The 23,268-nt window shown below is 33.2% G+C and overlaps 1 protein-coding gene across 3 annotated transcripts; it reads left to right on the top strand.

Moving 5' to 3' along the window:
* The first annotated feature begins 6,927 nt into the window (after window positions 1–6,927).
* LOC101244427 (probable protein phosphatase 2C 46) lies at window positions 6,928–11,550 on the top strand. Of its 3 annotated transcripts, none has more exons than XM_004248596.5 (5): window positions 6,928–7,429; window positions 7,769–8,189; window positions 8,590–8,957; window positions 10,182–10,418; window positions 10,995–11,550. In XM_004248596.5, the coding sequence occupies exons 2-5, from the start codon at window positions 7,871–7,873 to the stop codon at window positions 11,235–11,237; spliced, it is 1,167 nt and encodes a 388-aa protein (XP_004248644.1). In that variant the 5' UTR covers window positions 6,928–7,429; window positions 7,769–7,870; the 3' UTR covers window positions 11,238–11,550. The 3 variants fall into 3 exon arrangements, with proteins under 3 accessions (XP_004248644.1, XP_004248645.1, XP_010327397.1); XM_004248597.5 differs by having other exon boundaries at window positions 7,032–7,429; window positions 7,913–8,189; XM_010329095.4 differs by having other exon boundaries at window positions 7,203–7,649.
* Window positions 11,551–23,268: the final 11,718 nt, after the last annotated feature.

Genomic DNA, 23,268 nt, shown 5'->3' on the forward strand with positions numbered 1-23,268 from the left:
TTCAGTGGCCCTATCTACTGCGGAGGCTGAGTATGTTGTAGCTGCTTCATGTTGTGCCCAACTTCTTTGGATAAAACAACAGCTTAAAGATTTTGGTATAGAAACTGGTTGTATTCCTATTCTATGTGATAATACAAGTGCTATGAACATGGCCAAAAACTCAGTTCAACACAAACGTACCAAACACATAGATGTTAGACATCACTTTCTTCGTGATAATGTTGAAAAAGGAAACATAGTAATGAAGTTCTGCAAAACTGAGGATCAAGGTGCTGATATTTTCACCAAGGCACTAGGAAGAGAGTCATTTCAGAAAAATAGAGTTGAGTTAGGGCTCATCTTTTTAGATTGAATCCTGTCCAACCAAGTTCTAAGGAGATATGAACCAGGTTCAGTCTAATTGGTTCTACAACTGCTCTACACTTGGCTATCAAAAATTTAAAAAAAAAAAGGAAAAAAAAATTCATCTTCTCTCTCCTATGTCACGTCTCTAAAAAGCAGGTGCAACCGTCAAAACACACGTCTCCTTGATGTCAATCTCCCATAATTACTTAAACCCCTCGAATACAACATCAAAACCGTTCCCAATAAAGCACTCTCTCTAAACAAGCAACCAACTTTTTCTCATCTTCATTCTTCAGAAAAAAGAAAAAGAAATCCCCTCCTTCACCATGGTTATTCCACTCGTTACTTACTCAGATGATGAAAATTCATCTGACAGTGCATCTTCTCAGGTGGAAGAGAACCCGGTCGTTGATACGATGCTTAATCAAGGGGAAGAAAGCCAACTTCCAACCAAACCATCTACATCCTCACCCAAATCAGATCCATCTACATCTCCACCACCAAAAGTTACATCTCCACCATCACCAGTTAAAGAAGCATATCCACCTCTAGTTGCAAAATCTCCACCACCACCCATCATAGAATCTCCACCACCACCAGTCCAAGAAACCCCATTATCACCAAACCCAGAAACTCCCTTAACCACTATCCCAAATAATCCCTCTTCTTCCCCATCTCACAAAACCACTCCACAAAATCCATCACCATCTCCACATTCTCCAATCAATGATGACATTCTTCTGAGCACACTTCATCCTAAGAAACCCAGACGGCTAAGAAAGCACATTGCATTTAAACAGGTTCGTCCAAATAGGCCAGTGACTTGGAGTGCGAATGTGGTCAAACCAACTGATGATGCAACATCTAGTGTGAAGCGTCGTCGTCTGGGTAAGTCTCCTATTCACTCATCTGTTTCTCCAATGAATCTTGATTCTGAAACTGATGATGTCTCTAAAGGTAAACATTCTGCAACTCCCCAGTCAAAATCAACATCTACAAAAAGAAATGTAGATAAATTTCTCAAAGTGGGAAAGAAAAAGTATTTCCAAACCAAAACAGTGCTTAGGGGTAGAACTTTTCACCCTGATATACTTTCAATGGATATAGTCAAGCAGGTTTGTGAACTACTTAGGTTTCAGGGGTGTATTTCTTGAACCTAATCTGATATATGAACAAGAAGTGGTAGATTTCTATACAAACTTGGTAATCCTGGAAGGAGATGTGGTATCATCTAATGTGAAGGGGGTTGACATTGTTTTTGATGCAACAAAACTTGGGGAAATCTTGCATATACCATCTGTGGGGATTAATGAGTATCATTGGGGTTTTGATGAACACTCTAGCTTGCCAGCCAAATTCTCTCAAGGTAGAGTCAATTCTAGGGACAAACTGTTTTAAAGGGCATTATGAGATCATTGCATAAGCTTCTTTTTGAGATAGTTCATAAGGTGATACTGCCTAAAGGTCACCAGCGACACATTGCCTCCATAAGAGACATGGGACTTATGAATGCTCTTGAGTGCAAAGAACGCATTGACTGGCCCACACTGAATATCAAACATCTTGCTAGAATTGTTGATCCTAAACTAGGTTCTCATCAATTAGCTTTTGGAAATCTGTTAACTAGAGTGTTTGATGCATTTGAAGTACCATTGGGAGAAGGCAGGATTTTAACTCGTGTAGATATGTTCACTCAAACCATTCTTGCTGATTGTGGAATTCCCATGGAGTCGGAGCAGGTTGCAAATGCTTCTCCACGTACATCTTGTCCTGTTGCTCAGTTAATCAGGGAACTCAAAATGGCTGAAGAAAAATATGCCACTCTTGAGTTAGAAAACCAGAAGTTACGTGCTGAACTTCATACTTCAAATGCTGAAATTCACAGGTTGAAGGATCAGTTGGTGCAGCAGCAACTTGCTAACAATGCAAGAGTTGACAGAGTTCTGGATATGCTTGCTTCTGCTTCAACCAAGCCTAGTCAAACTTCAACTTGAAAAAGCATCTTGTTTGAACCTGGTTCTCTTAGTTGTTTAACTCTGTGTTATTACTCTTCATTTTGATTGCCATAACATTTTATTACGCTCAACTGGCTGAGCTTCAATTGTTGCTATGGATGATATTTGGTTTTGTTTAGCCGTTGTTGGACTCTTTTTGATTTGTCAAAAGGGGGAAGAGTATTTGCATCACACAGATAGATTTGTCTTCATCAAAAAGGGGGAATATGATAGAATCGATAATTCTACTACAAGAATATAAAAATCAATGTTTTGATGATAGACAAGAAGTGCAAATAATCAGTAGCAAATGTACGCAGCAAAAGAAGCCAAGATCGAGTAAAATGGGTCATCTACGTAATCAAGAAAATAGAGTTATTTGTCAAAGCCAAAAATAATATATTAAAGGTATAAGTTAATACAAATAAGGAAACCTTAAATATATTATTAAGGAAGGAAGTTGTATATAATAAGGATTGTACTTTAAAAGGGAATCCTTGTTTAACAACAATTTCCTTACCTTATCTGATAAGGATTCAAGCAAAAGGAACTCTATAAGAAGAGGATGATGCAGATGAAGAACCCCACGACTTTACAAAGAGAGAAAAGTGAGATTTATTCATCGAGTAGAAGTCTTCAAGATCGATAGGTTTGCTAAGTTTAAAGAGTTCTTGAGTGAGAAATTTTTAAATGTGTAAAACTATCTTCTTGTTTCGTTCTTGATTGTAAGTTACGAATTATTGTATAAGGAGTGGGTTTGGCTTCTTGTAGGGTTGAGTTTCTGTGAGAGTTGTAACAAAAGGTGGGTTTGACCTTTTGAGAGTAGAAGTCGATTGTAGTCAATCGAGAGAGGTAGTAGTTATAAGGCTTTTTGATTATTGAGTTGTAATCACAAAATCTTATAGTTGAATTAATAAAACGAGGTTTTTCCTTCCTTGAGTGACGAAGGTTTTTAATTTAATAAGTGTTTGTGTCTTTACTTAAAAGTAACTTACAAGAACTTGGTTCTTGTTCTAGGGGATAAGTTTCTTCAATATATATATATATATATATATATATGCTTATTAATATCTTATGTAGTTTTGAAAAGAATATTTTTTTAAAAAAGTATTTTTTTAAAAAAGAACAAATAATTTAGGAGAGTAACTGAATACTTTTATACTAAAATAACTTATTTTTTATGTGTTTTTCAACAAATAATACTTTTAAAAAATAAATTTTTTATCATAACTACATAAGATATTAATTTTTAACACAATTTTTTAAAATGTTATTGCTTATTAATAAGACTAATTTAGTAAGATGAATCTCTAATACAATACAATTCAAATAAATTTAAAGAAAAAAAAACAGGAAATGAGAAAAAAGAGGAAACAGAAAAACAAGAAGAAAAATAAGAGGAGAAGAAAAATCAAGCGTAGGCTCTACAAGTTCAAATCTAATAATAATAAAGTACTTTATCATACAATTAATATAAGTTGTGTCTCATCCATAATAAAAAAATTTCAATACTATAGTATGTACTATCATTTTGCTTTATATTGATGGGACTTTGGTCTAGATATATTTGAGTTTTGTAATGTCAAAGTACCAGAAGTCAGTTAAATATTTTTATGTGTATGGAAAGTCTAAAGTAAAACGATGCTTAACAAAATAATTTTTATCATCTCCAATAGGATACGAACACAAAAATATGTGGAAGGATGACATGCACAAATGAAAAAATAACCACCGCTATTTGTCTACTATCACTATAAAAAAATATTATTTTTCACTAAAAAATGTTTAACGGTTATTTCTGCAAATATTTTAATTTAATCAGTGATGAAAAAAAGTGTTGTCATACAAAAAAAATTAGAAAGCTTTTTAATATTTTAATAAAAAAATTTATTTTCCGTCATTTAATAACACAAATTATTTATTGATTCACGATTAAAAAAAACTTATGTTTGTAATTATATGCTTACAATTTTAATTAATGCTTACATACATATAGAGTTTAGTACGTGCTCCGGCTCCTGTGAAGAAGGAAAGTTGAGATAAAAAGGAGAAAGTGGTCTAAATGTTAAATAAATTTGAGAAAAATAATGGCAACTTTTATGCATAGTAAATACAAAATTTAAATTTGTATGTTATAGCAAAGTTTGTATAATTGTGCTATATGGCAAACATATGTATAATTCACTATACATATACAACTGAAAGTTATGCCTATTTTACTATATAATTGGACAGGAAATATAAAATTGAATCGAATTGTATAAAATGAGAAAGAGAGAAATTATATATAATTTGAATTTGTATAAAACGAAAAAGAGAGAAGACAAAAGAGACTTGGGCAAAGAAATATTTGTATTGTTATAAGTGTATAGAACAGAGATATATGTATTTTATATGTGTATAACAATTTTCTCTTACTTTATAGAAACATAAACACAATTTATATATTTCTATTGTATAAAGCGAGAGACGAGTGATCGGGAGCGAGCGAGAAAGAGAGGGTAAAGTATGAGGGAGAGAGACGACTGACAAACAATTTGCTATGAAACACAAATAATCAAATAATAACTATTATATTTATTTTTACATCATTAATTTATCATTCTATACAATTATCCCAAAAATAAAATATTTTTATTAACATCAATCAAATGAATCAATAACCAATTAGTAGATGGAAAACCACAGCCTTAAAGTTCCAAAAACTCATTAATTAATTAATTAAAGCTCAGTACACCCCTAATAGATAATTTGTAAAACATAAAATGTCTTCCTATCCCTCTACCGTTTATTAGGCCACTAATGCTATATTATTGATGTGCGAACAAATTTTCATATAAAAATTGATAAAAAAAATAGATATAATGGATTTTTTTTCTAATGATAACAATTATATATTAGTATAATTTGATGAGTAAATTTAAAAAGTTTCAAATATTATATGCAGGACTTATTCCAATTTCGTAATAGAGAAAATCTTTTAAAATATATTAATTAATTCAAATGAATAAAATCACATTATCTTAAAAATGTTTATGGATTGGCTTAGCACAACACATTCCCCTCTAAAAAATTACAATCTCCACTCAAGAAATGACAAAATTTGTTTTAACTAGGACAAAAACTATTAATTCTACATGATTATGATTCTTTTAATTACTTCATTTTGAAATTAATAAAGAAAATATATATTTTAAATACAATTTATTTTTATAGTTAGACATTTTAAACAAAATTACAGTCAGAGAAAAAAATTCCCTCTCCCAATGATAACATTGCCGTATTAAGAGCATGTTTGATATTATGGTTAAAATCTAGCGTTTCTTAAAAATAGTTTTTTAGAAAAGTATTTTTTTAAAAATAATTTGTGTTTGATAAATTTATTTGAAAAATATTTTTAATAAATAATTTGTGTTTGGATAATTTTTTTTTAAAAAAAATGTTTTTGAGAGTCGAATCACGAAAAAGACAAATATCAATATGATTTCAATAATAAAATTATTTTATAGAGAAAGACTATTTTAAACATCTAAAAGAAAAATCTTTTTATTATTTGTTACCTATTTCTTCGGATTCAATCTTGGCCATTATTTTTTATTTTTTTGGGTCATAATACTCTTAAGTTTTTTTAAAATTACAAACCAATTAAGAAAAAAATTGCTATTTGTTACTTTTGGGAGGGTCTAAATCTTTAATTATTACCGTTTCTCTTTCACCCTGGAAAAATATTATTATTACTTTTATTTCCAAGTCTGTAAGATAATACGTAAAGTAATATATACTATATAATAATAATAATAATAATAATAAAGAAATAAAATAAAAATACATCACATATAAAAATAAAATGAAAATTCTTGAATAAAAACATATCAAACTTATCAAATATATTAATTAATTATATTAAAAATAATTGTTCAACAATACTTGTCTAGTTTAAAAAACCAATAGATAATTTTATCTTTTTGTCTCTATTTTACCTTTGGCGTTTAATAAGGAAAAAACCTTATCTGCATAGAGTGTTTATACTAAACTAGTGCAATTTCCATTATTATGTGATCTAGTAAAGTAAAACACATATTAAATAATTAAGATTAAGTAAAATTAACTGTAAATTTAAATACATAATGTGCATATATTGAATTGATGTATACACCCAATGCAGATAAATTCTACCCAAACTATTCAATATATAATACGCCAAAATATTTAAATTTAATACATTCAAAGGAAAATCTAGTAATATTATCCATATTATTAATTAATCCCTCTGTTCAACAATATTTATCTAATGTATTATTTAGAAATGTTCAATAATTTTCTTATCCATTTTATGAAAATAAGTAAATAATTTTACACTTAATTCTTTATTTATTTTCATCATTAATTATAGTCAATTTATTATAATATTTAATTTCTAATTTATTCATATCATAGTAAAATTATCTTTTTCATTTATTTGAATAGTGAATTATTTGTGTAATAAAGTATTTGTTGATAGCCACCCCCACCACCAAAAGAGAAAAAGAGCACATGATGGAGTAGTAGTTTAGATGGATAAATAAATGATGTTATTCATTATTTTCTTGATAACCAGCCAATGTTACCTGATATGAGGATATTTCATGGAAATTCCAATTCCAACTTGCAAAATATATTATTATATCCAAACAAAAATAAAAAATACTCATTGACTCTTTTGGAGTGTCTCTGTGTATTGGCTACTTTCTTCTCTCTAGATTTTCTCTCTCTCTATCCTCAACTCTATATGTGTATGTGTGGAGCCCAAAGCTGGTCCTATGCTTTGCTGGCTTCAAGCTCTCCATTCTTGATTTATAATATAATGGGGGTTTTCTCTTCAAAGAGTTTCACTTGGTCCAATGGAAACAAATAACTCAAAACACTAATTGATAACTCCTTTTCACTCTTTTTTTTTTTATTTCATCACAATCTTAAATCTTCAAGAAAAGTGAGAAAAAATACAAAAAGGGTTATCAAAATCAAACCCCACTTCAGTTTTTGCTTTGATTTGATGGATCCACAGATCTAATACTCTTTCACTTTCAGATCTTCCATTTCCCATAGTAAAGGTAAGTTTTTTCATATACCCTTATCTTTAATTAGTATTTGTGTGATTCTTGAAATTTTGGAGATCAAGAAAGTTGGTTTCTTTATTTGATGTAAAACTGGCTGACCATAGACAGTTCTTTGTTGAAAAAGTGATTTTGACTACTTCAAAGTTCCTATATTTTTTTTATTGATGTTGAATTTTGGTATTGGATACTTTGGTTTCTTAGTTTTATAGTAAAGGTAACTTCTTGATGTGCATTTTGGCTTATTTATATGCAACTTGCAAGACTCTGTTTTATTGTTAATTTTATTCTTTTCTTCAGCTTATTGTAACTTGGTTGATGATATTGTTTTTATAGATTTGTACTTGCTTTGAGGAGGAACCTATGCAAAGTTTAGGTTTATTTAGTGTGTCCTGTTAGATGTGGAGAGTTTAGATGGTGTATTGGAGGAGATGAGGTATGTTATCTGGATTAATGAACTACTTGAGGGCTTGTTTTCAGCCAAGGGCCAATCGACACGTTCATACAGGTTCTGATGCCAGTGGACGTCAAGATGGGCTACTATGGTACAAGGATACAGGGCAACATTTTAATGGAGACTTCTCAATGGCTGTAGTTCAGGCTAATAATCTATTAGAGGATCAGAGCCAAGTTGAATCAGGGTGTTTGGGATTGAATGATTCAGGTCCTTATGGTACCTTTGTTGGAATTTATGATGGACATGGTGGCCCTGAGACTTCAAGGTTCATCAATGATAACCTCTTTCAGCATCTCAAGAGTAAGTTTTTATAACCTGTTCGAAACAAGTCATTCAATTTTTTTCAGTTTCAGGGGGAATAAACAATACTATTTCGATGGTTCACAATGAGGTGAGCTAAATCTTGTCTTTTTACTTCTCAAAATTGTTGAATTCGAGGAGTCTTAAGTATTAGCTTCTAAGGATTATTTAACAATAATTGAAAGTTGAAGTGGCCCTTGGGGCTTTGACTTAGTGATAAGAGCACAACGCGTGATGTGTGGTTAGGAGCACGTCATGGGTGCAACTCTGGCACAGACGCAAGCCAGCTAATTGAGTGGAGATGAGGAAAAAAAGGGGGGGGGGGGTCCATTATCCATATAGTTTCGAAACCGTTGTTATGTTCTAGGGTTTCACTCAACCACTTGGTTCAAATATGCAGGGTGTACATCTGACCAGCAAACTATGTCTGTGGAGGTGATCCGGAAGGCATTTCAAGCCACAGAAGAGGGTTTCCTCTCTATTGTCACAAGGCGATGGCCAACACAACCTCAGATTGCTGCTGTTGGATCATGCTGCCTTGTTGGAGTAATCTGCAGTGGGACATTATATGTTGCCAACCTTGGCGACTCTCGAGCAGTCTTGGGGAGGCTTGTCAAGGCAACTGGAGAGATTATTGCTATACAGCTTTCTGCAGAACACAATGCAAGTATTGAATCTGTAAGGCAGGAAATGCAGTCTTTGCATCCAGATGACTCGCAAATTGTAGTTTTAAAGCACAATGTTTGGCGTGTGAAGGGTATTATACAAGTAAGATCTTCTTTGCATTTCTAAGCTTCTTCTGTTTATGTTTTCCAGCTCTCAAGTATTTTTGATGCTTTTATGATTTAGTATTCTTTAAATAGCAATTCACAAATTATGTTTCTTAGCAAGGAGGATCATCAGAGACTTTGAATATTGTTGTTGCTCCTTAATTAGTTGGTATTCTCTTGTACTTGTATATAAGCTTGTGATGGTTCTGCTTTTGACATTATTATTCTTTGTAGTAACTATACTAGCCTTTGTCGTCTCCTACTACATCGATGAAAGGTGGCTACCTCAACTGAATAGCATTTCAAAGTTGAAGATCTTTTTTTCCTTCAATTGGAGGATCTTTGTTTGCTCTTCCGACTCTTAATATTTAAAGCTCTAATTTCTGCTGGCACCAGAGTATTGATTATTCAAGAACCAATATACATAGTATGCTCTGAAGGTCATGCTTCTCCTCTCTTTGTTCTAGTATTAGCTTGAGTGTTGAGGCATACTTGAAACTGGAATCTACCCATCTTGGTGTGATCTATATTTGCAGCGTGCTTTGCGTTTTGTTCATTTTCAAATTCCAGCAGTGTTTAGCCGTCTTGTGTTCCTGATAATAGAAGCGCAAGGACAAAATTGGGTTTGTTAAGTTCCATGTCTTGTGTTTCTCATGTCTAGAATATCTGATCTGATATTTTACTATGATTCCCTCAACCCAAGAGATGTATATGATGATAATTCTTGTCCAATGCTTGAAATGGTCTTGCACACTTGCTGTTACTCTTAAATTTTGGTATATTACCCTTGATATGAACTATGACAGTCTTTCTGTCCAAATCATATATCACATAAATATGTAATGAACGATAAAGCTCTCCTTTTGCGAATGTTAGCAACATAGGTTAGTCAAAATGGAAATATGAACCTTTTATTTCTTAAAGAGACGAACTATTGTATAGCAATTCTTTAAACATTAGCAGCCCTTATAGAGACCTTCATTACAACAGAACTTCTGTATGACCTTCACATTTGTTATGGGGAAGCACTAAACTAGTTTAGTTTCCATGAGGCGTGCCATATATTTATGATAGGCTGATGTTCAAAAGCAATTTCAATCTTTTGGAAACATAGATCCTTGGCCATTAATGGAGGAGAATACTATTAGGGATTTCATTTACTTTGTCTATTTTGGTTGTTGCATGGCTCATAATCTGATGATCTGTGTACTTCATCTTGCAGATCACAAGATCCATTGGTGATGTGTACTTAAAGAAAGCTGAATTCAACAGGGAACCGTTGTACGCTAAGTTTCGGCTCCGTGAATCATTTCAAAGGCCCATATTGAGCGCAGATCCAGCTATTTTGGTGCACCCGGTACAACCTCAGGATCAGTTTATTATATTTGCCTCGGATGGTCTCTGGGAGCACCTAAGTAACCAAGATGCTGTTGACATTGTACAAAATCACCCACGCAATGTAAGAGATCTCGTTTGATACATGCTTTTGCCATTTTCTTAGTTTTTCGGTGATTCTAATTTCTACCTATAGGGAAGCACTTTTTCATTTTAAGTTTCAGGATTCGTGAAATCAATGAAAGCCTTATAGTAACATTATATTACCATAAAAGGCACATGCGTATCATCATTGCTTGGCTCTTCGATGCTCTTTTGATTGGTTGACCTCCTACTGGTGCCCTATAAATCTGATTACATCATAAAATTTCTTAAATGCAAGAGAAGTAAGATGAAGCCTCTTGCAGAATTGTAGGGCAAGGCTGCGTATTATGGACCTTGTGGTCTGGACTGTTCAGCCCTTCCTTGGATCTGTGTATATAGACCCTTATGGTCTGTCCAACAATAAAGAACTTGTTCAAATCTGCAGGCACACTAGCATAGTAAGAAAAACCGATTTTGCTGCCTTTTCCTCAGAAGAGTTCCCAAGTAAAATTCCGAGTTTGTTTGCTCTAGATAGATGTAATACAAAGCTAATATATGTTGTGAACAGAAGAAAAACAGTTGGACCAAACTTAAGCTCTTCTTTGCCACTTGGCAGGGGATTGCGAAAAGGCTAGTAAAAACTGCATTGCAAGAAGCAGCAAAGAAAAGGGAGATGAGGTACTCAGACTTGAAGAAAATTGATCGTGGAGTACGTCGACATTTCCATGATGACATCTCCGTTGTGGTAATATTCCTCGACTCAGATTTTGCGAGCAGGGCTAGCTCTGGGAAGGTACCAAACGTATCTGTAAAAGGTGGCGGGATAAGTCTGCCTCGAAACACACTTGCCCCAACCTAATCGTGGTGCGTGTGACTCGATGAAGCTCTCTTTCAAATGATGTTGTACTATTTTCTTGTGAATACCAGGTAGCTTCTGAAAAGATAACAGCAGGCCTGCAATTTTAATTTTCTTTTAAAAAATTAATGTACACCTTAGTTTAACTTGAGACTAATACAAATTTAGTTCCTATGCTCAAGGGACTTGAAAAAAAGAGATCTACACCATTAGGCTTCTTTTGCTTCCTCTCAAACCTTTTTTCATTTGGATTTTGTAAATTATGTGACCTTGCTGCTGTAAATGTTTTTATGCCTTTATTATTCTTTAATCTCTATTGCTAAGTGTCAAGTGGAGTGATGGTTTGAATTTAACTTGTATGCTTTGATCGTATAATTCTTATATGACGTAGCAGGTAATATGTCCTATTTTCCCCTCACATTCTCACTGTTATGTGTCCCCTTTTTTTATGTGATCTAACTATTTTACGTGATCAGTGTATAGAAGTTAAACTTGGCCTTTCCGTTGTAGATTTGTGCATCATTCATGGTGAAGCCATCCAGACAGCTTTTAATTAAAATAAAACATCTTGATTAGTTACATTTGCATGTATAAATTGTAGTAGCTTGCTCTTTTGTACTCTAAATTTGAATATCTTTGTTTAATTTGTCATCTTAGTTGTATAGTATAGTGATCAAATAGTGTTGGTGTATGAATAACAGTATCTTATTATTTTAACCAAAAAAAAAAACACCATATTATGGTCAAATGAATTACATAAATGAGTACCAAACACAAATTTAAAATAGTCGGACTAACTTCAAAGTCCAAATTAATTGGCAGTGGGTAGGGAATACGAAACAAGTTACAAACTGTTTCTAACTTTAGAATTGTCAAAATCTATTTTCCATTTCTTTTATTTAGTGGCAAGAAAGGGTCAGGCGGTTAGTTCAATTTTATTTAATTTCGATTTGAATTTTTGGTTTTCGATTTTGAAAAGAATATGCATCTTATTTGAATTATTCAAATTCGCTTTCAGATTTTTGCAAACTTTGATTGGATTTGATTCAGTCTAATCAATCACAAGAAGACTTCAAACATTTATATTGCCAGCATACATTGTTGCTACTAAACATGACTATTTAGTAACATAGAATTATTTTTAAAAACTTTATTATTTGTTGCACCAAAAAAGTCTCAACTCTGAATTCGAACACCAAATGAAGAATCAACCATTTGGGAGGGAAAAAAGCAAACCCAAGCAGTCATTTTCCTTAATTTATATTGGAAAAATTGTATGAACTAACAAATTATTAATTCAAATTGAATGTTATAGTCATAGTTTTTTTTATTCAAACATTTCATGTTTTTTGCCATCGCATTTTGTAACGACTCTCTTAGTCGTTTTATGAATTTTAACCATTTCCTTTTTTATATTAACCTTTTCAATAGCTTTTGTAAATAATTTATGACTTAATAAAGGATTATTTTGTTGCTAATAATAATGGAAAAAAATAAAAAATAAATAAATAAAAGGAAATAAAGTCTAAAAGCCCTGATTGTTGAGACTTGAAATAGCGGTAGATGAAAAAAAAAATAAGAAGAGAAGAACGAAGAACAGAGGAAAAAGACCGAACTCAGGTAACAATCAAATAGTACAATTGATTTTAATTGTTTTAAGTTAATTAATTATTGAATGTATGGAATCTTGTGATATTTTTTTTTAGGGATTGGGTGAGTAAGCATGTGATGTTTCCTTTTAATTCAATGGTGTACCAATATTATTGCTACGTGTTGGGTGGCTAAGTGGAGAAAAGATGATCATTGGCTAATGGTAGTAAATTGGTGAGTAATAGGAATTTTAATTCAAGAGTTACAGTTGATTCACGAAGCAGACTAGTTTTAATATTTTTCAGATTTTAGTTTTCAATAATTATCACATTATAAATAAATTTTGGGTATATTGAGAGGGTTAATTAAATATTTGGTTTATTATATTGTATGAAATTATTAGGATGGTATTGTTGGAAGAAATTAAGACTTAACCCTAAGCTTGAAACTTAGGAATTTGATTATAAAATTGGGTGAATTTTTGGGTCATGGCTAAACACATAGTAACATGAGTGTTGTTAGTGTCGAAAACTTATTATGACCATGTAATTGAATAGATTGATTGGTTTGGAAGCTCAACGAAAGGGGAAAAACCCAAATCATGGAGTGATTGTTCGTTTATTCAAGGCAAGTGGATTTGTAAACTCTTGTTAAGTGTATGAAATGCGTGTATTTTTTTGTGGTATATGTTTGGGAGTAACGGGATTGGTGATGGGTTGACTTGTCCATATTGATTAACTCTAATGATGAAAAAAAAAGAATAACAAAAGGCAATGTGATTAATTATTTATGTGTGATGTGTTGAGAAAGGGTTGAAGGCTTGTTGAATCATTGTTGATGTAACTTCATGTTTGTGTGGTTGTGAACTGTGCGATGTTATGAAAATGGTCATCTCCTCATTATTTGTGTGAACTTGTCATCTGCATTATTTTGAGGCATTGGTTGTGACAAGTGTTATGTGCATTGAGAAAGAATGGGTACTTAAGAGGATGTACCATTTCGAGGGACATATCGCGCGCCGCGATGGATACTATATTTCGAGAGACGTATCGCGCGCCGTGATGGTTACTATTATCGAGGGTCGTGTCGTGCGCCGCGACAGATGCATGGACAAATATGTCCCTCATGGGTCCCGGACTGAGAGACAGCGGGTATGTATCACTAGGTCAGTCATGCATCATTATACTTGACATTGCATTCCATTGCATTGCACAAACTTATCATTAGTGAACTTGATATCGTATTTTGCTGATCTTCTGATTGCCTTTCTGCGAAACTTGTGATTGATCAATATTGAGCTTGTTATTGCGGATATATAATTTGTTGAAGTATTGTTGTTGAGGATATGTAATTTGTTGAAGTGTTGTTATTGAGAATATGTAATTTGTCTATGTGTTGTTGTTGAGCTACGTGCTATGTAAACTGTAAGCTGTTAGGTTGGGTTGATTCTAATGTAGGTTGTAGTTTTGGAGATTCGATTGGGGGTGGTAGGAGTACCCGTATTTTATCCCCTTAGCTTGTGTTTAGACGTTTTACTTGCTGGGTACCGTGTGGTTTGGTACTCAACCCTTGCTACTACAATTTTTTTTGTAGGTTACTAGCCCGGACTTTGTGATATTTCTCTTCTCCTTGTCTGAGGTTTCTTGGAGATTTCAAAGGTAGCTGTTTGTCGCCTCAACGTACTTTCTTTCTCCTTAGTTATGACCTTGTTCTATTCTAGAAACAAGTTCATTTGAGACTAGCGTTTCTTTTGAATCAATTGTAATACTTTAGAGGCTTGTACACGTGACAATCAAATTTTGGGGGTGTTTTGAATTGATTATGAAATTTCCGCATTTTATTGTAATGATTGAATTTTAGGCTGAGTTGTCTTGGTGGGATAAGACGAGTGTCATCACATCCATTTTTGGGTCGTGACAACATGGTATCAGAGCCCCAGGTTCATAAGTCTCACGTGTGTACAAGTTGAGTCGAAATAAAGTGTCGGGGATTGGTACAGAGACGTCTGTACGTATCTTCGAGAGGCTATAGCGACTTTTAGAAAAAAATTTCACTTTTTGAATCTCTATCGTGCGTCTTTGGTCCAATTTGATTCTTATCATTTCACTTCATTCACTCTCAGGTGATTACTCGGGCGTGGTTCCTCACGTGAATAGTTGATATCGTGTATGGTTTGAATGTAAGATTTGATATTAAGGTGTGAGTAAGATATTAAGATGAAAAAGATGTATGGTCAGATTTGAAATGTTCAATTTGAAAGGATTTAGTTAGGTGATGGCTTGGCGATAATTCTCTTGGAATTACTAAATGATGAGGTTGAACAATGCTCTGATGAACTTAATGAATGTGTTATTTTTTTTTGGTTAGTTTTTCCAATGGAGAAATAGTATTTGTGTGGTATATGTAATATCTCTAGTATAATAAAATATTGCAACTATGGAAAGTAAAATTAGTAAAGTTGTTATAATATGTATCGTTTGCTTAACGAATGATAAGAATGTTGTTGCACCAACTGAGGCAAAATCTCTTTTGTGATTATATAGATTGTGTGAATATTCGAGAAGGTCATGACACGACTACATAGTATTGATGCTTACTTGATTAGAGTTATGGAGTGTGTTACTTCTACTATCGACATGACCAATGAAATAATGAATAATGCTTTGAAATAGAGATCAAATAGATTTGATAATGTACTAAAATCATTTAACGAATCGAAATATGTGAGATTTGGGTACAATCTTCTCGACAAGTATGATGTGTTCTAGTGGTGGATATAACAAATTTTCACGATGTGTTACTAGTGTTATATGAAAAAGGATACGTCGATTGTTAAGTGCAAATACTAACTAGTTAAGGAATTGTCTATTGTATCATATGTTCGTATAATGAGATTCGATGATGCATTCACATTTAAGAAATCAACTAGGTTGTTATTGCAAATATTTGAGTTTAAGCAACGTGTATAAGAGAGATTTTAAGGATTTTTGATACGGTATTAATGTGTTAAGTTAAAAAGTGTATCTTGAGGGTTCTAAATGAGGATTGTTTACATCCCTACTCTGTCGAAATAGGGCGAAACGTCGCGGCAACTCGAAAATAATTAATTGATTCAATTTTAACAAAGTTTAAAAATAAACGAGTTTTAAAAAAGAGTCGCCACCTAATTTTAGGAAAACTAGGAAACCGTTAAATGATCTACGAAACCAAATTGGTTCTAGGTAAGGAGTTCAAGTTATTCCGAATGGAAGGAGTTAGGCACCCTTCGAAATCCACAATTGTGGTCCCTGACTGAATTCATTTTTTTTTTCAAATTGAGGAAGAATATAAAATAATGTACAGATATAATAAACATGCAATATACAAAATAAAAACAAAATAATAATCGGTCTAAAGTTTGCCCAACAGTTAGAATTGCAGGTAAATCTCCCATTCTTTTTTTTTAAAGATTGAATTAAGGTAATTCCTACAACTTCAAGTGGTTCCTCAAATATACTTAAGGATCAACAAGATCCGTTCATCTTGTATCAAACAAAGATTTTGAATTGTATCAATCCTCATGTTTCAAGTGCCCTCACGACAAAGGCTAGTCCTATTTCACACATATTTGAAACATTTGACTATAGGACATTTTTCAAACTGCACTCACACTTACAAGAATGTTCAATGTATACAACTGTGATACAATATGCTTGACCCTTATGTAAATCTCCACTAATGTGAGAACATTTGGAATGAGATTATGTAGGGCTTGTCATTGGCATGTAACGTAGGCTTAGGGATGGGTAGGATATTTATTTGAGGTAAAAGTGACTGATTCCTCCTTGAGCGTCACACATAATTTGTGCTCTTAATAATTGTTATGTCTTTGACGTTAGATCCTCTTCATTGTTCTCCCACCTTTCATCTTCTTTTGAATTTTCATTTTAAATGCTTTCCCTTTTTTTTGAGCTTTTCTCTTCATCTCTTCTTTTTTTTTTCTTTTGAGTCCTTATCTGTTGAAGCTTTTATTTTATTCACTTCTTTATTATAATAATTTTTCTTTTTTTTGTTGGAATATTTTCCTTCCCACCTTTCACTGATCCTGTAAAGGAATTTTTCGCCTTTCTTTATTTCTTCCACTTTTTTTTTCTTTTTCTCTAGAGTCTTTGTTTCCTTGATTTTGGGAGACTCAATATCTTTGCTTTTTGAAATTTCAAACATGGATCTCCTGTTATAATTTGCACATTCTTTGTGCACTCAAGGAGGTTGGGCCAAGAGAGGATAGTGCTTGTAAGCACTCAAAAGGGTAGTGAATAGGATTTGGTTGTCCAAATGAAGGTTTCAGGCTCAAAATGGGAAAACTAGGGATTAATGTAATTGGTTAGGCTTTGAAAGGCACAATCGAGTCAAAAAGGCCTACAATCCCTTCTCAAACCAAACATTACTCATGATTTCGCCTCGAAAAACATTCAGGTCAAGTTCTAGATCAACAGTGTAACACAATTGAACTTTGATCAAAATCTCACCACACAATGCACATGAAACATAAGGTTGGTTTTATTCTTATCTTGATTGCATGCAAGAGAATTTTCAGTTATCACAAAAGTACATATAAAAGGTACCACGAGAATCTATGGTTTACCGCAAAGCCAGTCTTTTCAACCATATCGAATGTATTTACACGCTCTTAACAGCATAGGTTCCGACCGAGTTGAAGACATGACTCTTACCATATGTACAAATAATTTTTTTTTTATTTTTTGCAAAAGATAATACCGAACCCAAGAAGGGTTGCCTACGTATCTCATTAAAAATGAGAATCAGGTACGCGTAGTTCGCGCATATATGACTTGAAAAATATGCACAAACTATTTTATAATTTTTTTTTTGAAAAAGATCATACCGAACCCAAGAAGGATTGCCTACATATCTCATCGAAATGAAAATCAGGTACGCGTAGTTCGGCCAGATATGGCTGGAAAAATATGCGCAAACTATTAATTAATTTTTTTTTTTTAAAAAAAATAATACCGAACCCAAAAAGGGTTGCCTACGTATCTCATTAAAATGAGAATCAGGTACGCGTAGTTCGACAGATATAGCATATAAGAATTTAAAGAGTTAGACAATTCAAAGAAATTCCTATGTCTAGCGCCACTAAAATTTGTTTCCATGAAATGCTTTTTTTTTAAACCAATATGTTTTATAGCCTCTTAATCGTCAATATTTATACTGTCTGTTGAATGTACCCTACGAATTTCTACAGTAGTGATTTGTTGTACTCTTTTTGGATGTTTTCTTGGATCTTTGTCTCCTTCCACTTTTCACGAGATCCAGACATTGTTATGACCATCCCCGACTGATGTCGGGGACGGTATTCCTACAAAAATATGAGAAATATGTGAGAGCAGGACCATCATGCAAAATAATAATAAAAATAAGTGGGTGCCACCTCATAGTCAAATACTCCCCCTAATTTATCGTTTTGACTTGATATTAGCGCCTTGTGAAATACAAGGACTCGAAGTTCGTTAATCCTCTTGTCTCTTGCGACTTCAGACAAAAAATGATTTCTGAATTTGAACATAAATTATTTTTTCATTGTAAAGAAGAGCAACTCAAAATGTAAAAGTGTTAGTTCCTGTAATTAATAAATAATGCAAAATATCACACAAATAATGAATAAAACACAAAAATATTGTTTTAATTAAAGACAAACTGAATATATTACATAGTATACAAACAATTATTGCGCGTCCTATACAAATATGTGACCCTTTTATGCCTAGGGTAGGCCTATCGATTTGAAGGATGTATACGTCATTTGAAATATTTCATTGCCTCAAAACTCAAATTTATACAAATTTTATGAATAAAACTTAATGGGAATACATAATAGGGGAAATGTATACAAAATAATCAATCCCACGCAGGAGTACAACCCTAAACTATGCCTCCACGAAAGATCCTTCAGCTTTCTTGATTTGTTGTCATCTCTGGGTGCCAATATCTTCGATTAGACTAGTAGCTGGTGAAGCACTTTCTTTAACCTAAGCAAACTATAATCTAATCCTTATCCTATGAGACAATGATTTTCTCAAACAACGTATACATCCTTCAAATTTAAACACATAAGTATGAACGTCCTTTAAAGTCGTGGGTCGTTTTGGACTCAAGGTGGTCTTCTAATGGGCACAACACGCCTTGTGTGTTGGTCATCTTAGGCTGATGCTTAAATTCGGATTTGGTTTAGCTTTATCCTAGTTGACTAAGAGTGGCTTTTGAAAGACCGGGAACCCAAGCGGACAACTTAGGCTGGAATTCACGACAACCATTGGATGCATAAGGAACCAATAAATTGCCAATCATTCCGAAAAAGGATTGAGTATTTTAAAATCCGGTTGCGGTTCCGCAAACCATCCTTTAATATACTATGCATACATATTGGAAGATGCCATGAATGCAAATAAATAAAAAAATATATATACACAATAAAATAAATAATGAATAAATACAATAAACAAATAATCAACAAATATAAAATACAAGGTATAACATAATAATAAAGCAAAAATTTCCTCAATTTGAAAAATTAAATTCATATTGGTTAAAACCTCTAAAGTCCCCAGCAAAGTCGCCATTCTGTTTACATCCCTACTCTGTCGAAATAGGGCGAAACGTCGCGGCAACTCAAAAATAATTAATTGATTCAATCTTAACAAAGTTTAAAAATAAACGAGTTTTAAAAAAGAGTCGCCACCTAATTTTAGGAAAACTAGGAAACCGTTAAATGAACTACGAAATCAAATTGATTCTAGGTAAGGAGTTCAAGTTATTCCGAAGGGAAGGGGTTAGGCACCCTTCGGAATCCACAATTGTGGTCCCCGACAGAATTCATTTTTTTTTTCAAATTGAGGAAGAATATAAAATAATGTACAGATATAATAAACATGCAATATACAAAATAAAAACAAAATAATAATCGGCCTAAAGTTTGCCTAACGTCAATATTTACAAAATAATGAAATAGTATAATTCGAGCTTTTTCGAATGATTCAAGGAGATACACCTCCGGGTACCTGTAAAGACACTTAGTAAAAGAGTTAGTACCAAATAAATATAAATAAAAATGAATAACTCAAATAATAACTAAAAAATAAAAATCCGTCTTATTAATATGGGAGGCCTTGGAAATCGATGGAAATTTCTTCATCGGCCATTCCAACAACTAAAATTATATATAAACTTTAAATTAGATTTCCGTCTTTTAAAAATAGGAAGGCCTCTAAACCCAACGGATAGATTTTTCATTGGCCACTTTCAACATATAAAATATATAAACTTGAATTAAAATTCCGTCTTTTAAAATGGGGAGGCCTCTAAACCCGACGGATAGATTTTTCATCGGCCCCTTCAACATATAAATATTAATATCTATAAAACTAATAATATAAGCACATATCACTACACTGTAATTAAATACAAATAAACTACTTAAGCTTGCCAAACAAATAAAATAATGAAAATAACTACAAAAGTAGTCAAACATAAAAGCTAACAGTGAGAAATAGGGAAAAGACAAATTAAAACAATGAGAAATAATTGTGTCCACGGAGATGTCACTGAGGGGTGCTCACTATATATATATATTTTTTTTAATATTACCAAAGAAGGAATATAATAAACACATATTAAGCATCTTGAGCATAGATCTAAGAAGGAAAAAAAATGGAAATTGATAGAATATAGCCGACACAATAGCCAACAAATAGAAACAAAGTATGTCATTTATGTTAACAAAAAATGGTTCAAACTTAATAATAAACAAAACATACAAAAATATAAATAAAGCATAATAATACTTAACCATTTTAACAACTAAAATAGATGGACTTAAACTAAAATTTTCCGTCTTTTAAAATGGGAAGGCCTCTAAACCCGACGGATAGATTTTTCATCGGCCCACTTCAACTTTATAATAAAAGTGAACTCAAACTAGAGGGAAAATAATAAAATGTCAATACCACAGTCAACAACAATAGCAATAAACCTAATTAAAGCATTTGAGGTTCATCACAATGAATTTCTCAAACAGTTGTCAGTACAAAATCCAATAAAGCAATAATAATAAAATATAACAAAGGTCCAAACTACTATATAAACAATAGCAGCCAACAAAACATAAAATTAACAAAATAGAGCAACAAAATTATATGATATGAATAAAATAATGACCATAATAATAAGATAAAATAAAATAACAACTAGATAAAAGAAAATAATAATAGCAGTACTTTACCAAAATCAATATAATAAATTACTAGAAATGGTGTGAAAATAAAAATAAAAAAATAAAATCAAAATAACAATGTTGAACATAGCAACCACACAAAAACTTTTAGCAAATGATTTAAACACAAAATTATCCAAACATATGAACATAGTTATAATTTGATGAACCCATAAGAATAATTGCAAAATAACAATTAATTGAAAGAGAAAATAAAGCAACATGACAGACCATAAGAAGAAGTCACTGTAACTGCCGGAGCTTTGTTGGAGAAGGTATTGCTATTCGCTGGAGTTGGTGTTATCGTTGCCGGAATCGACATTGCAACGATGCGGGTCAGATGGTGTGAGCTTCGAGCTCTCTGGCAGCCTACAAAACAAAAAAAAAATCATAAAGGGGAAAAGGGAGGGGATCGGTGGTTGCTCTGTTTGAGCAGTTTGGTTGCTGGCTTCGCTGTTGCTGCTGGTTCTCGTCGGCATGGCTGCTGTCCGGAGTTGTTGGAAGCTGCTGCTGGTTCTCGCCGAGCTGTTGCTGCTGGTTCTCGTTGGTGCTGCTGCTGCTGTCCGGCCGTTCTTGCTGCTGCGCAGGGCTGTTGCTGTTGATCGAGGCGGCGCCGCTGTCGCAGGCTGGAGGTTGCCTTGTCGCTGCTGGTTTCTTCTCTGCAGCTGGCTTCGCCCTCCTCACTGCTGGATGGAGAAGAAGAGAGAGGAAGGGGGCGACGGGAAAGGGAGGAGGAGAGGCGGCTGGGAGGAGAAGAGAGACGAGAGGATGAGGGGAGAAGAGGGATGCAGCTGGGAGGAGAAGAGAAACGAGAGGATGAGGGGACAAGAGGGAGGCGGCTGGGAGGAGAAGAGAGACGAGAGGATGAGGGGAGAAGAGGGAAGCGGCTGGAGAGAGGGAGGGAAGGGTTTTTCCCTTCTTCTCTTTCTGAAAAATTAATTCCCTCCCTTTTTGACCTAAATAAAGACTCAAAATGGGCTTAAATGACGGGCTTAGCATTGTGGTCCAAAATTACGAAATTTTAAAAATGTTAGGCCAAAATTGGGTGTCAACAAGGATCAGTGATTTTATCTTAAGGTCCAAGAAAATGAATAGATACCAGAATGACAAGTTTATTAGTGAAAAAAATTGTCTTAGTGAGTATACTTGGGTGAATGAAATTGGAGATTTTTAGTAAGAAAATGTGTATAAATTGAGAAAGTCCCATGGATGCTTAGCATAGCTAGGTTTGAAATGTCATGTTGATGGTGAGCTTGAATTTGTGGTAATGGAAAGAACTAACTAAGCATGATGGTAATAAGGTTTTATATTAATGAATCATGGTTGGAATGCAACTATATAATAAGGTCTGTTGGGTAAAAAGATTTTGTATGGTAATGTTGACTTTTTAGTATCTAAGATTATGGTTGCTACTATTTGATAAGTAGTGTGATTTTATGATAAATTTTATGAGGAGTTGGGATGTCGCTCGAATAGAATTGAAAAGAGCTAAAGTCATAATAACAAAAATGTGGGACGTTGTTTAGCTTTTAGAAGGAAGTGAGACCACGAATATTTTCTCTTATTACAAGGGATAAAGAGGTATCTTAAAAGGGATTGAGAATTGAATTCAGAGATGCGTGGTTAAACCCGTTTTGCCTTGGTTATGGTTATAGTTTCACGAGTTCATCATATTGGTTAAAAGTTGTTGGATAAGATTTGAGCAAGAAGTTTCCATACGTCCAACTGTGATGATAAATTTATTTCGTGATTTTGATTTGGTAATTAGTATGATTGAATTTTTAGCGAAAGATATAATAAGATTAATGAAGAGACGATCAATTATAAGCTAAGATACGTGAATTTATAAAAATCTTCAAGGTATGAGCTAATGGTAAGGGATAAAGGGATTGAGTTACACAGCTGGATTCAAAATTCAAGTTTTTCATGGTGAGTTTAGGTTTGTGGTTGTGTGATTTGTCAAGGTATGAATTGGTAAGGTGAGAATGATCACTCACATTGGGTATGAAGCATTGGGAATACTTTAAAAAATAATAATAATTTGAATAGTAAATTGGTTACTTTTGATTGTAATACCAAAGGAATGGTTTTAGTTAAAGTTTTTATTTAAAGGATAAGGTAAAAATGGCATGAGTTGTTGGAAAAAGAATAAGATTTGTACGTGAGTTAGCA

Source organism: Solanum lycopersicum, chromosome 10 (assembly GCF_036512215.1).
Source record: "Solanum lycopersicum chromosome 10, SLM_r2.1".
In the NCBI taxonomy this organism is placed as follows: Eukaryota; Viridiplantae; Streptophyta; class Magnoliopsida; order Solanales; family Solanaceae; genus Solanum; species Solanum lycopersicum.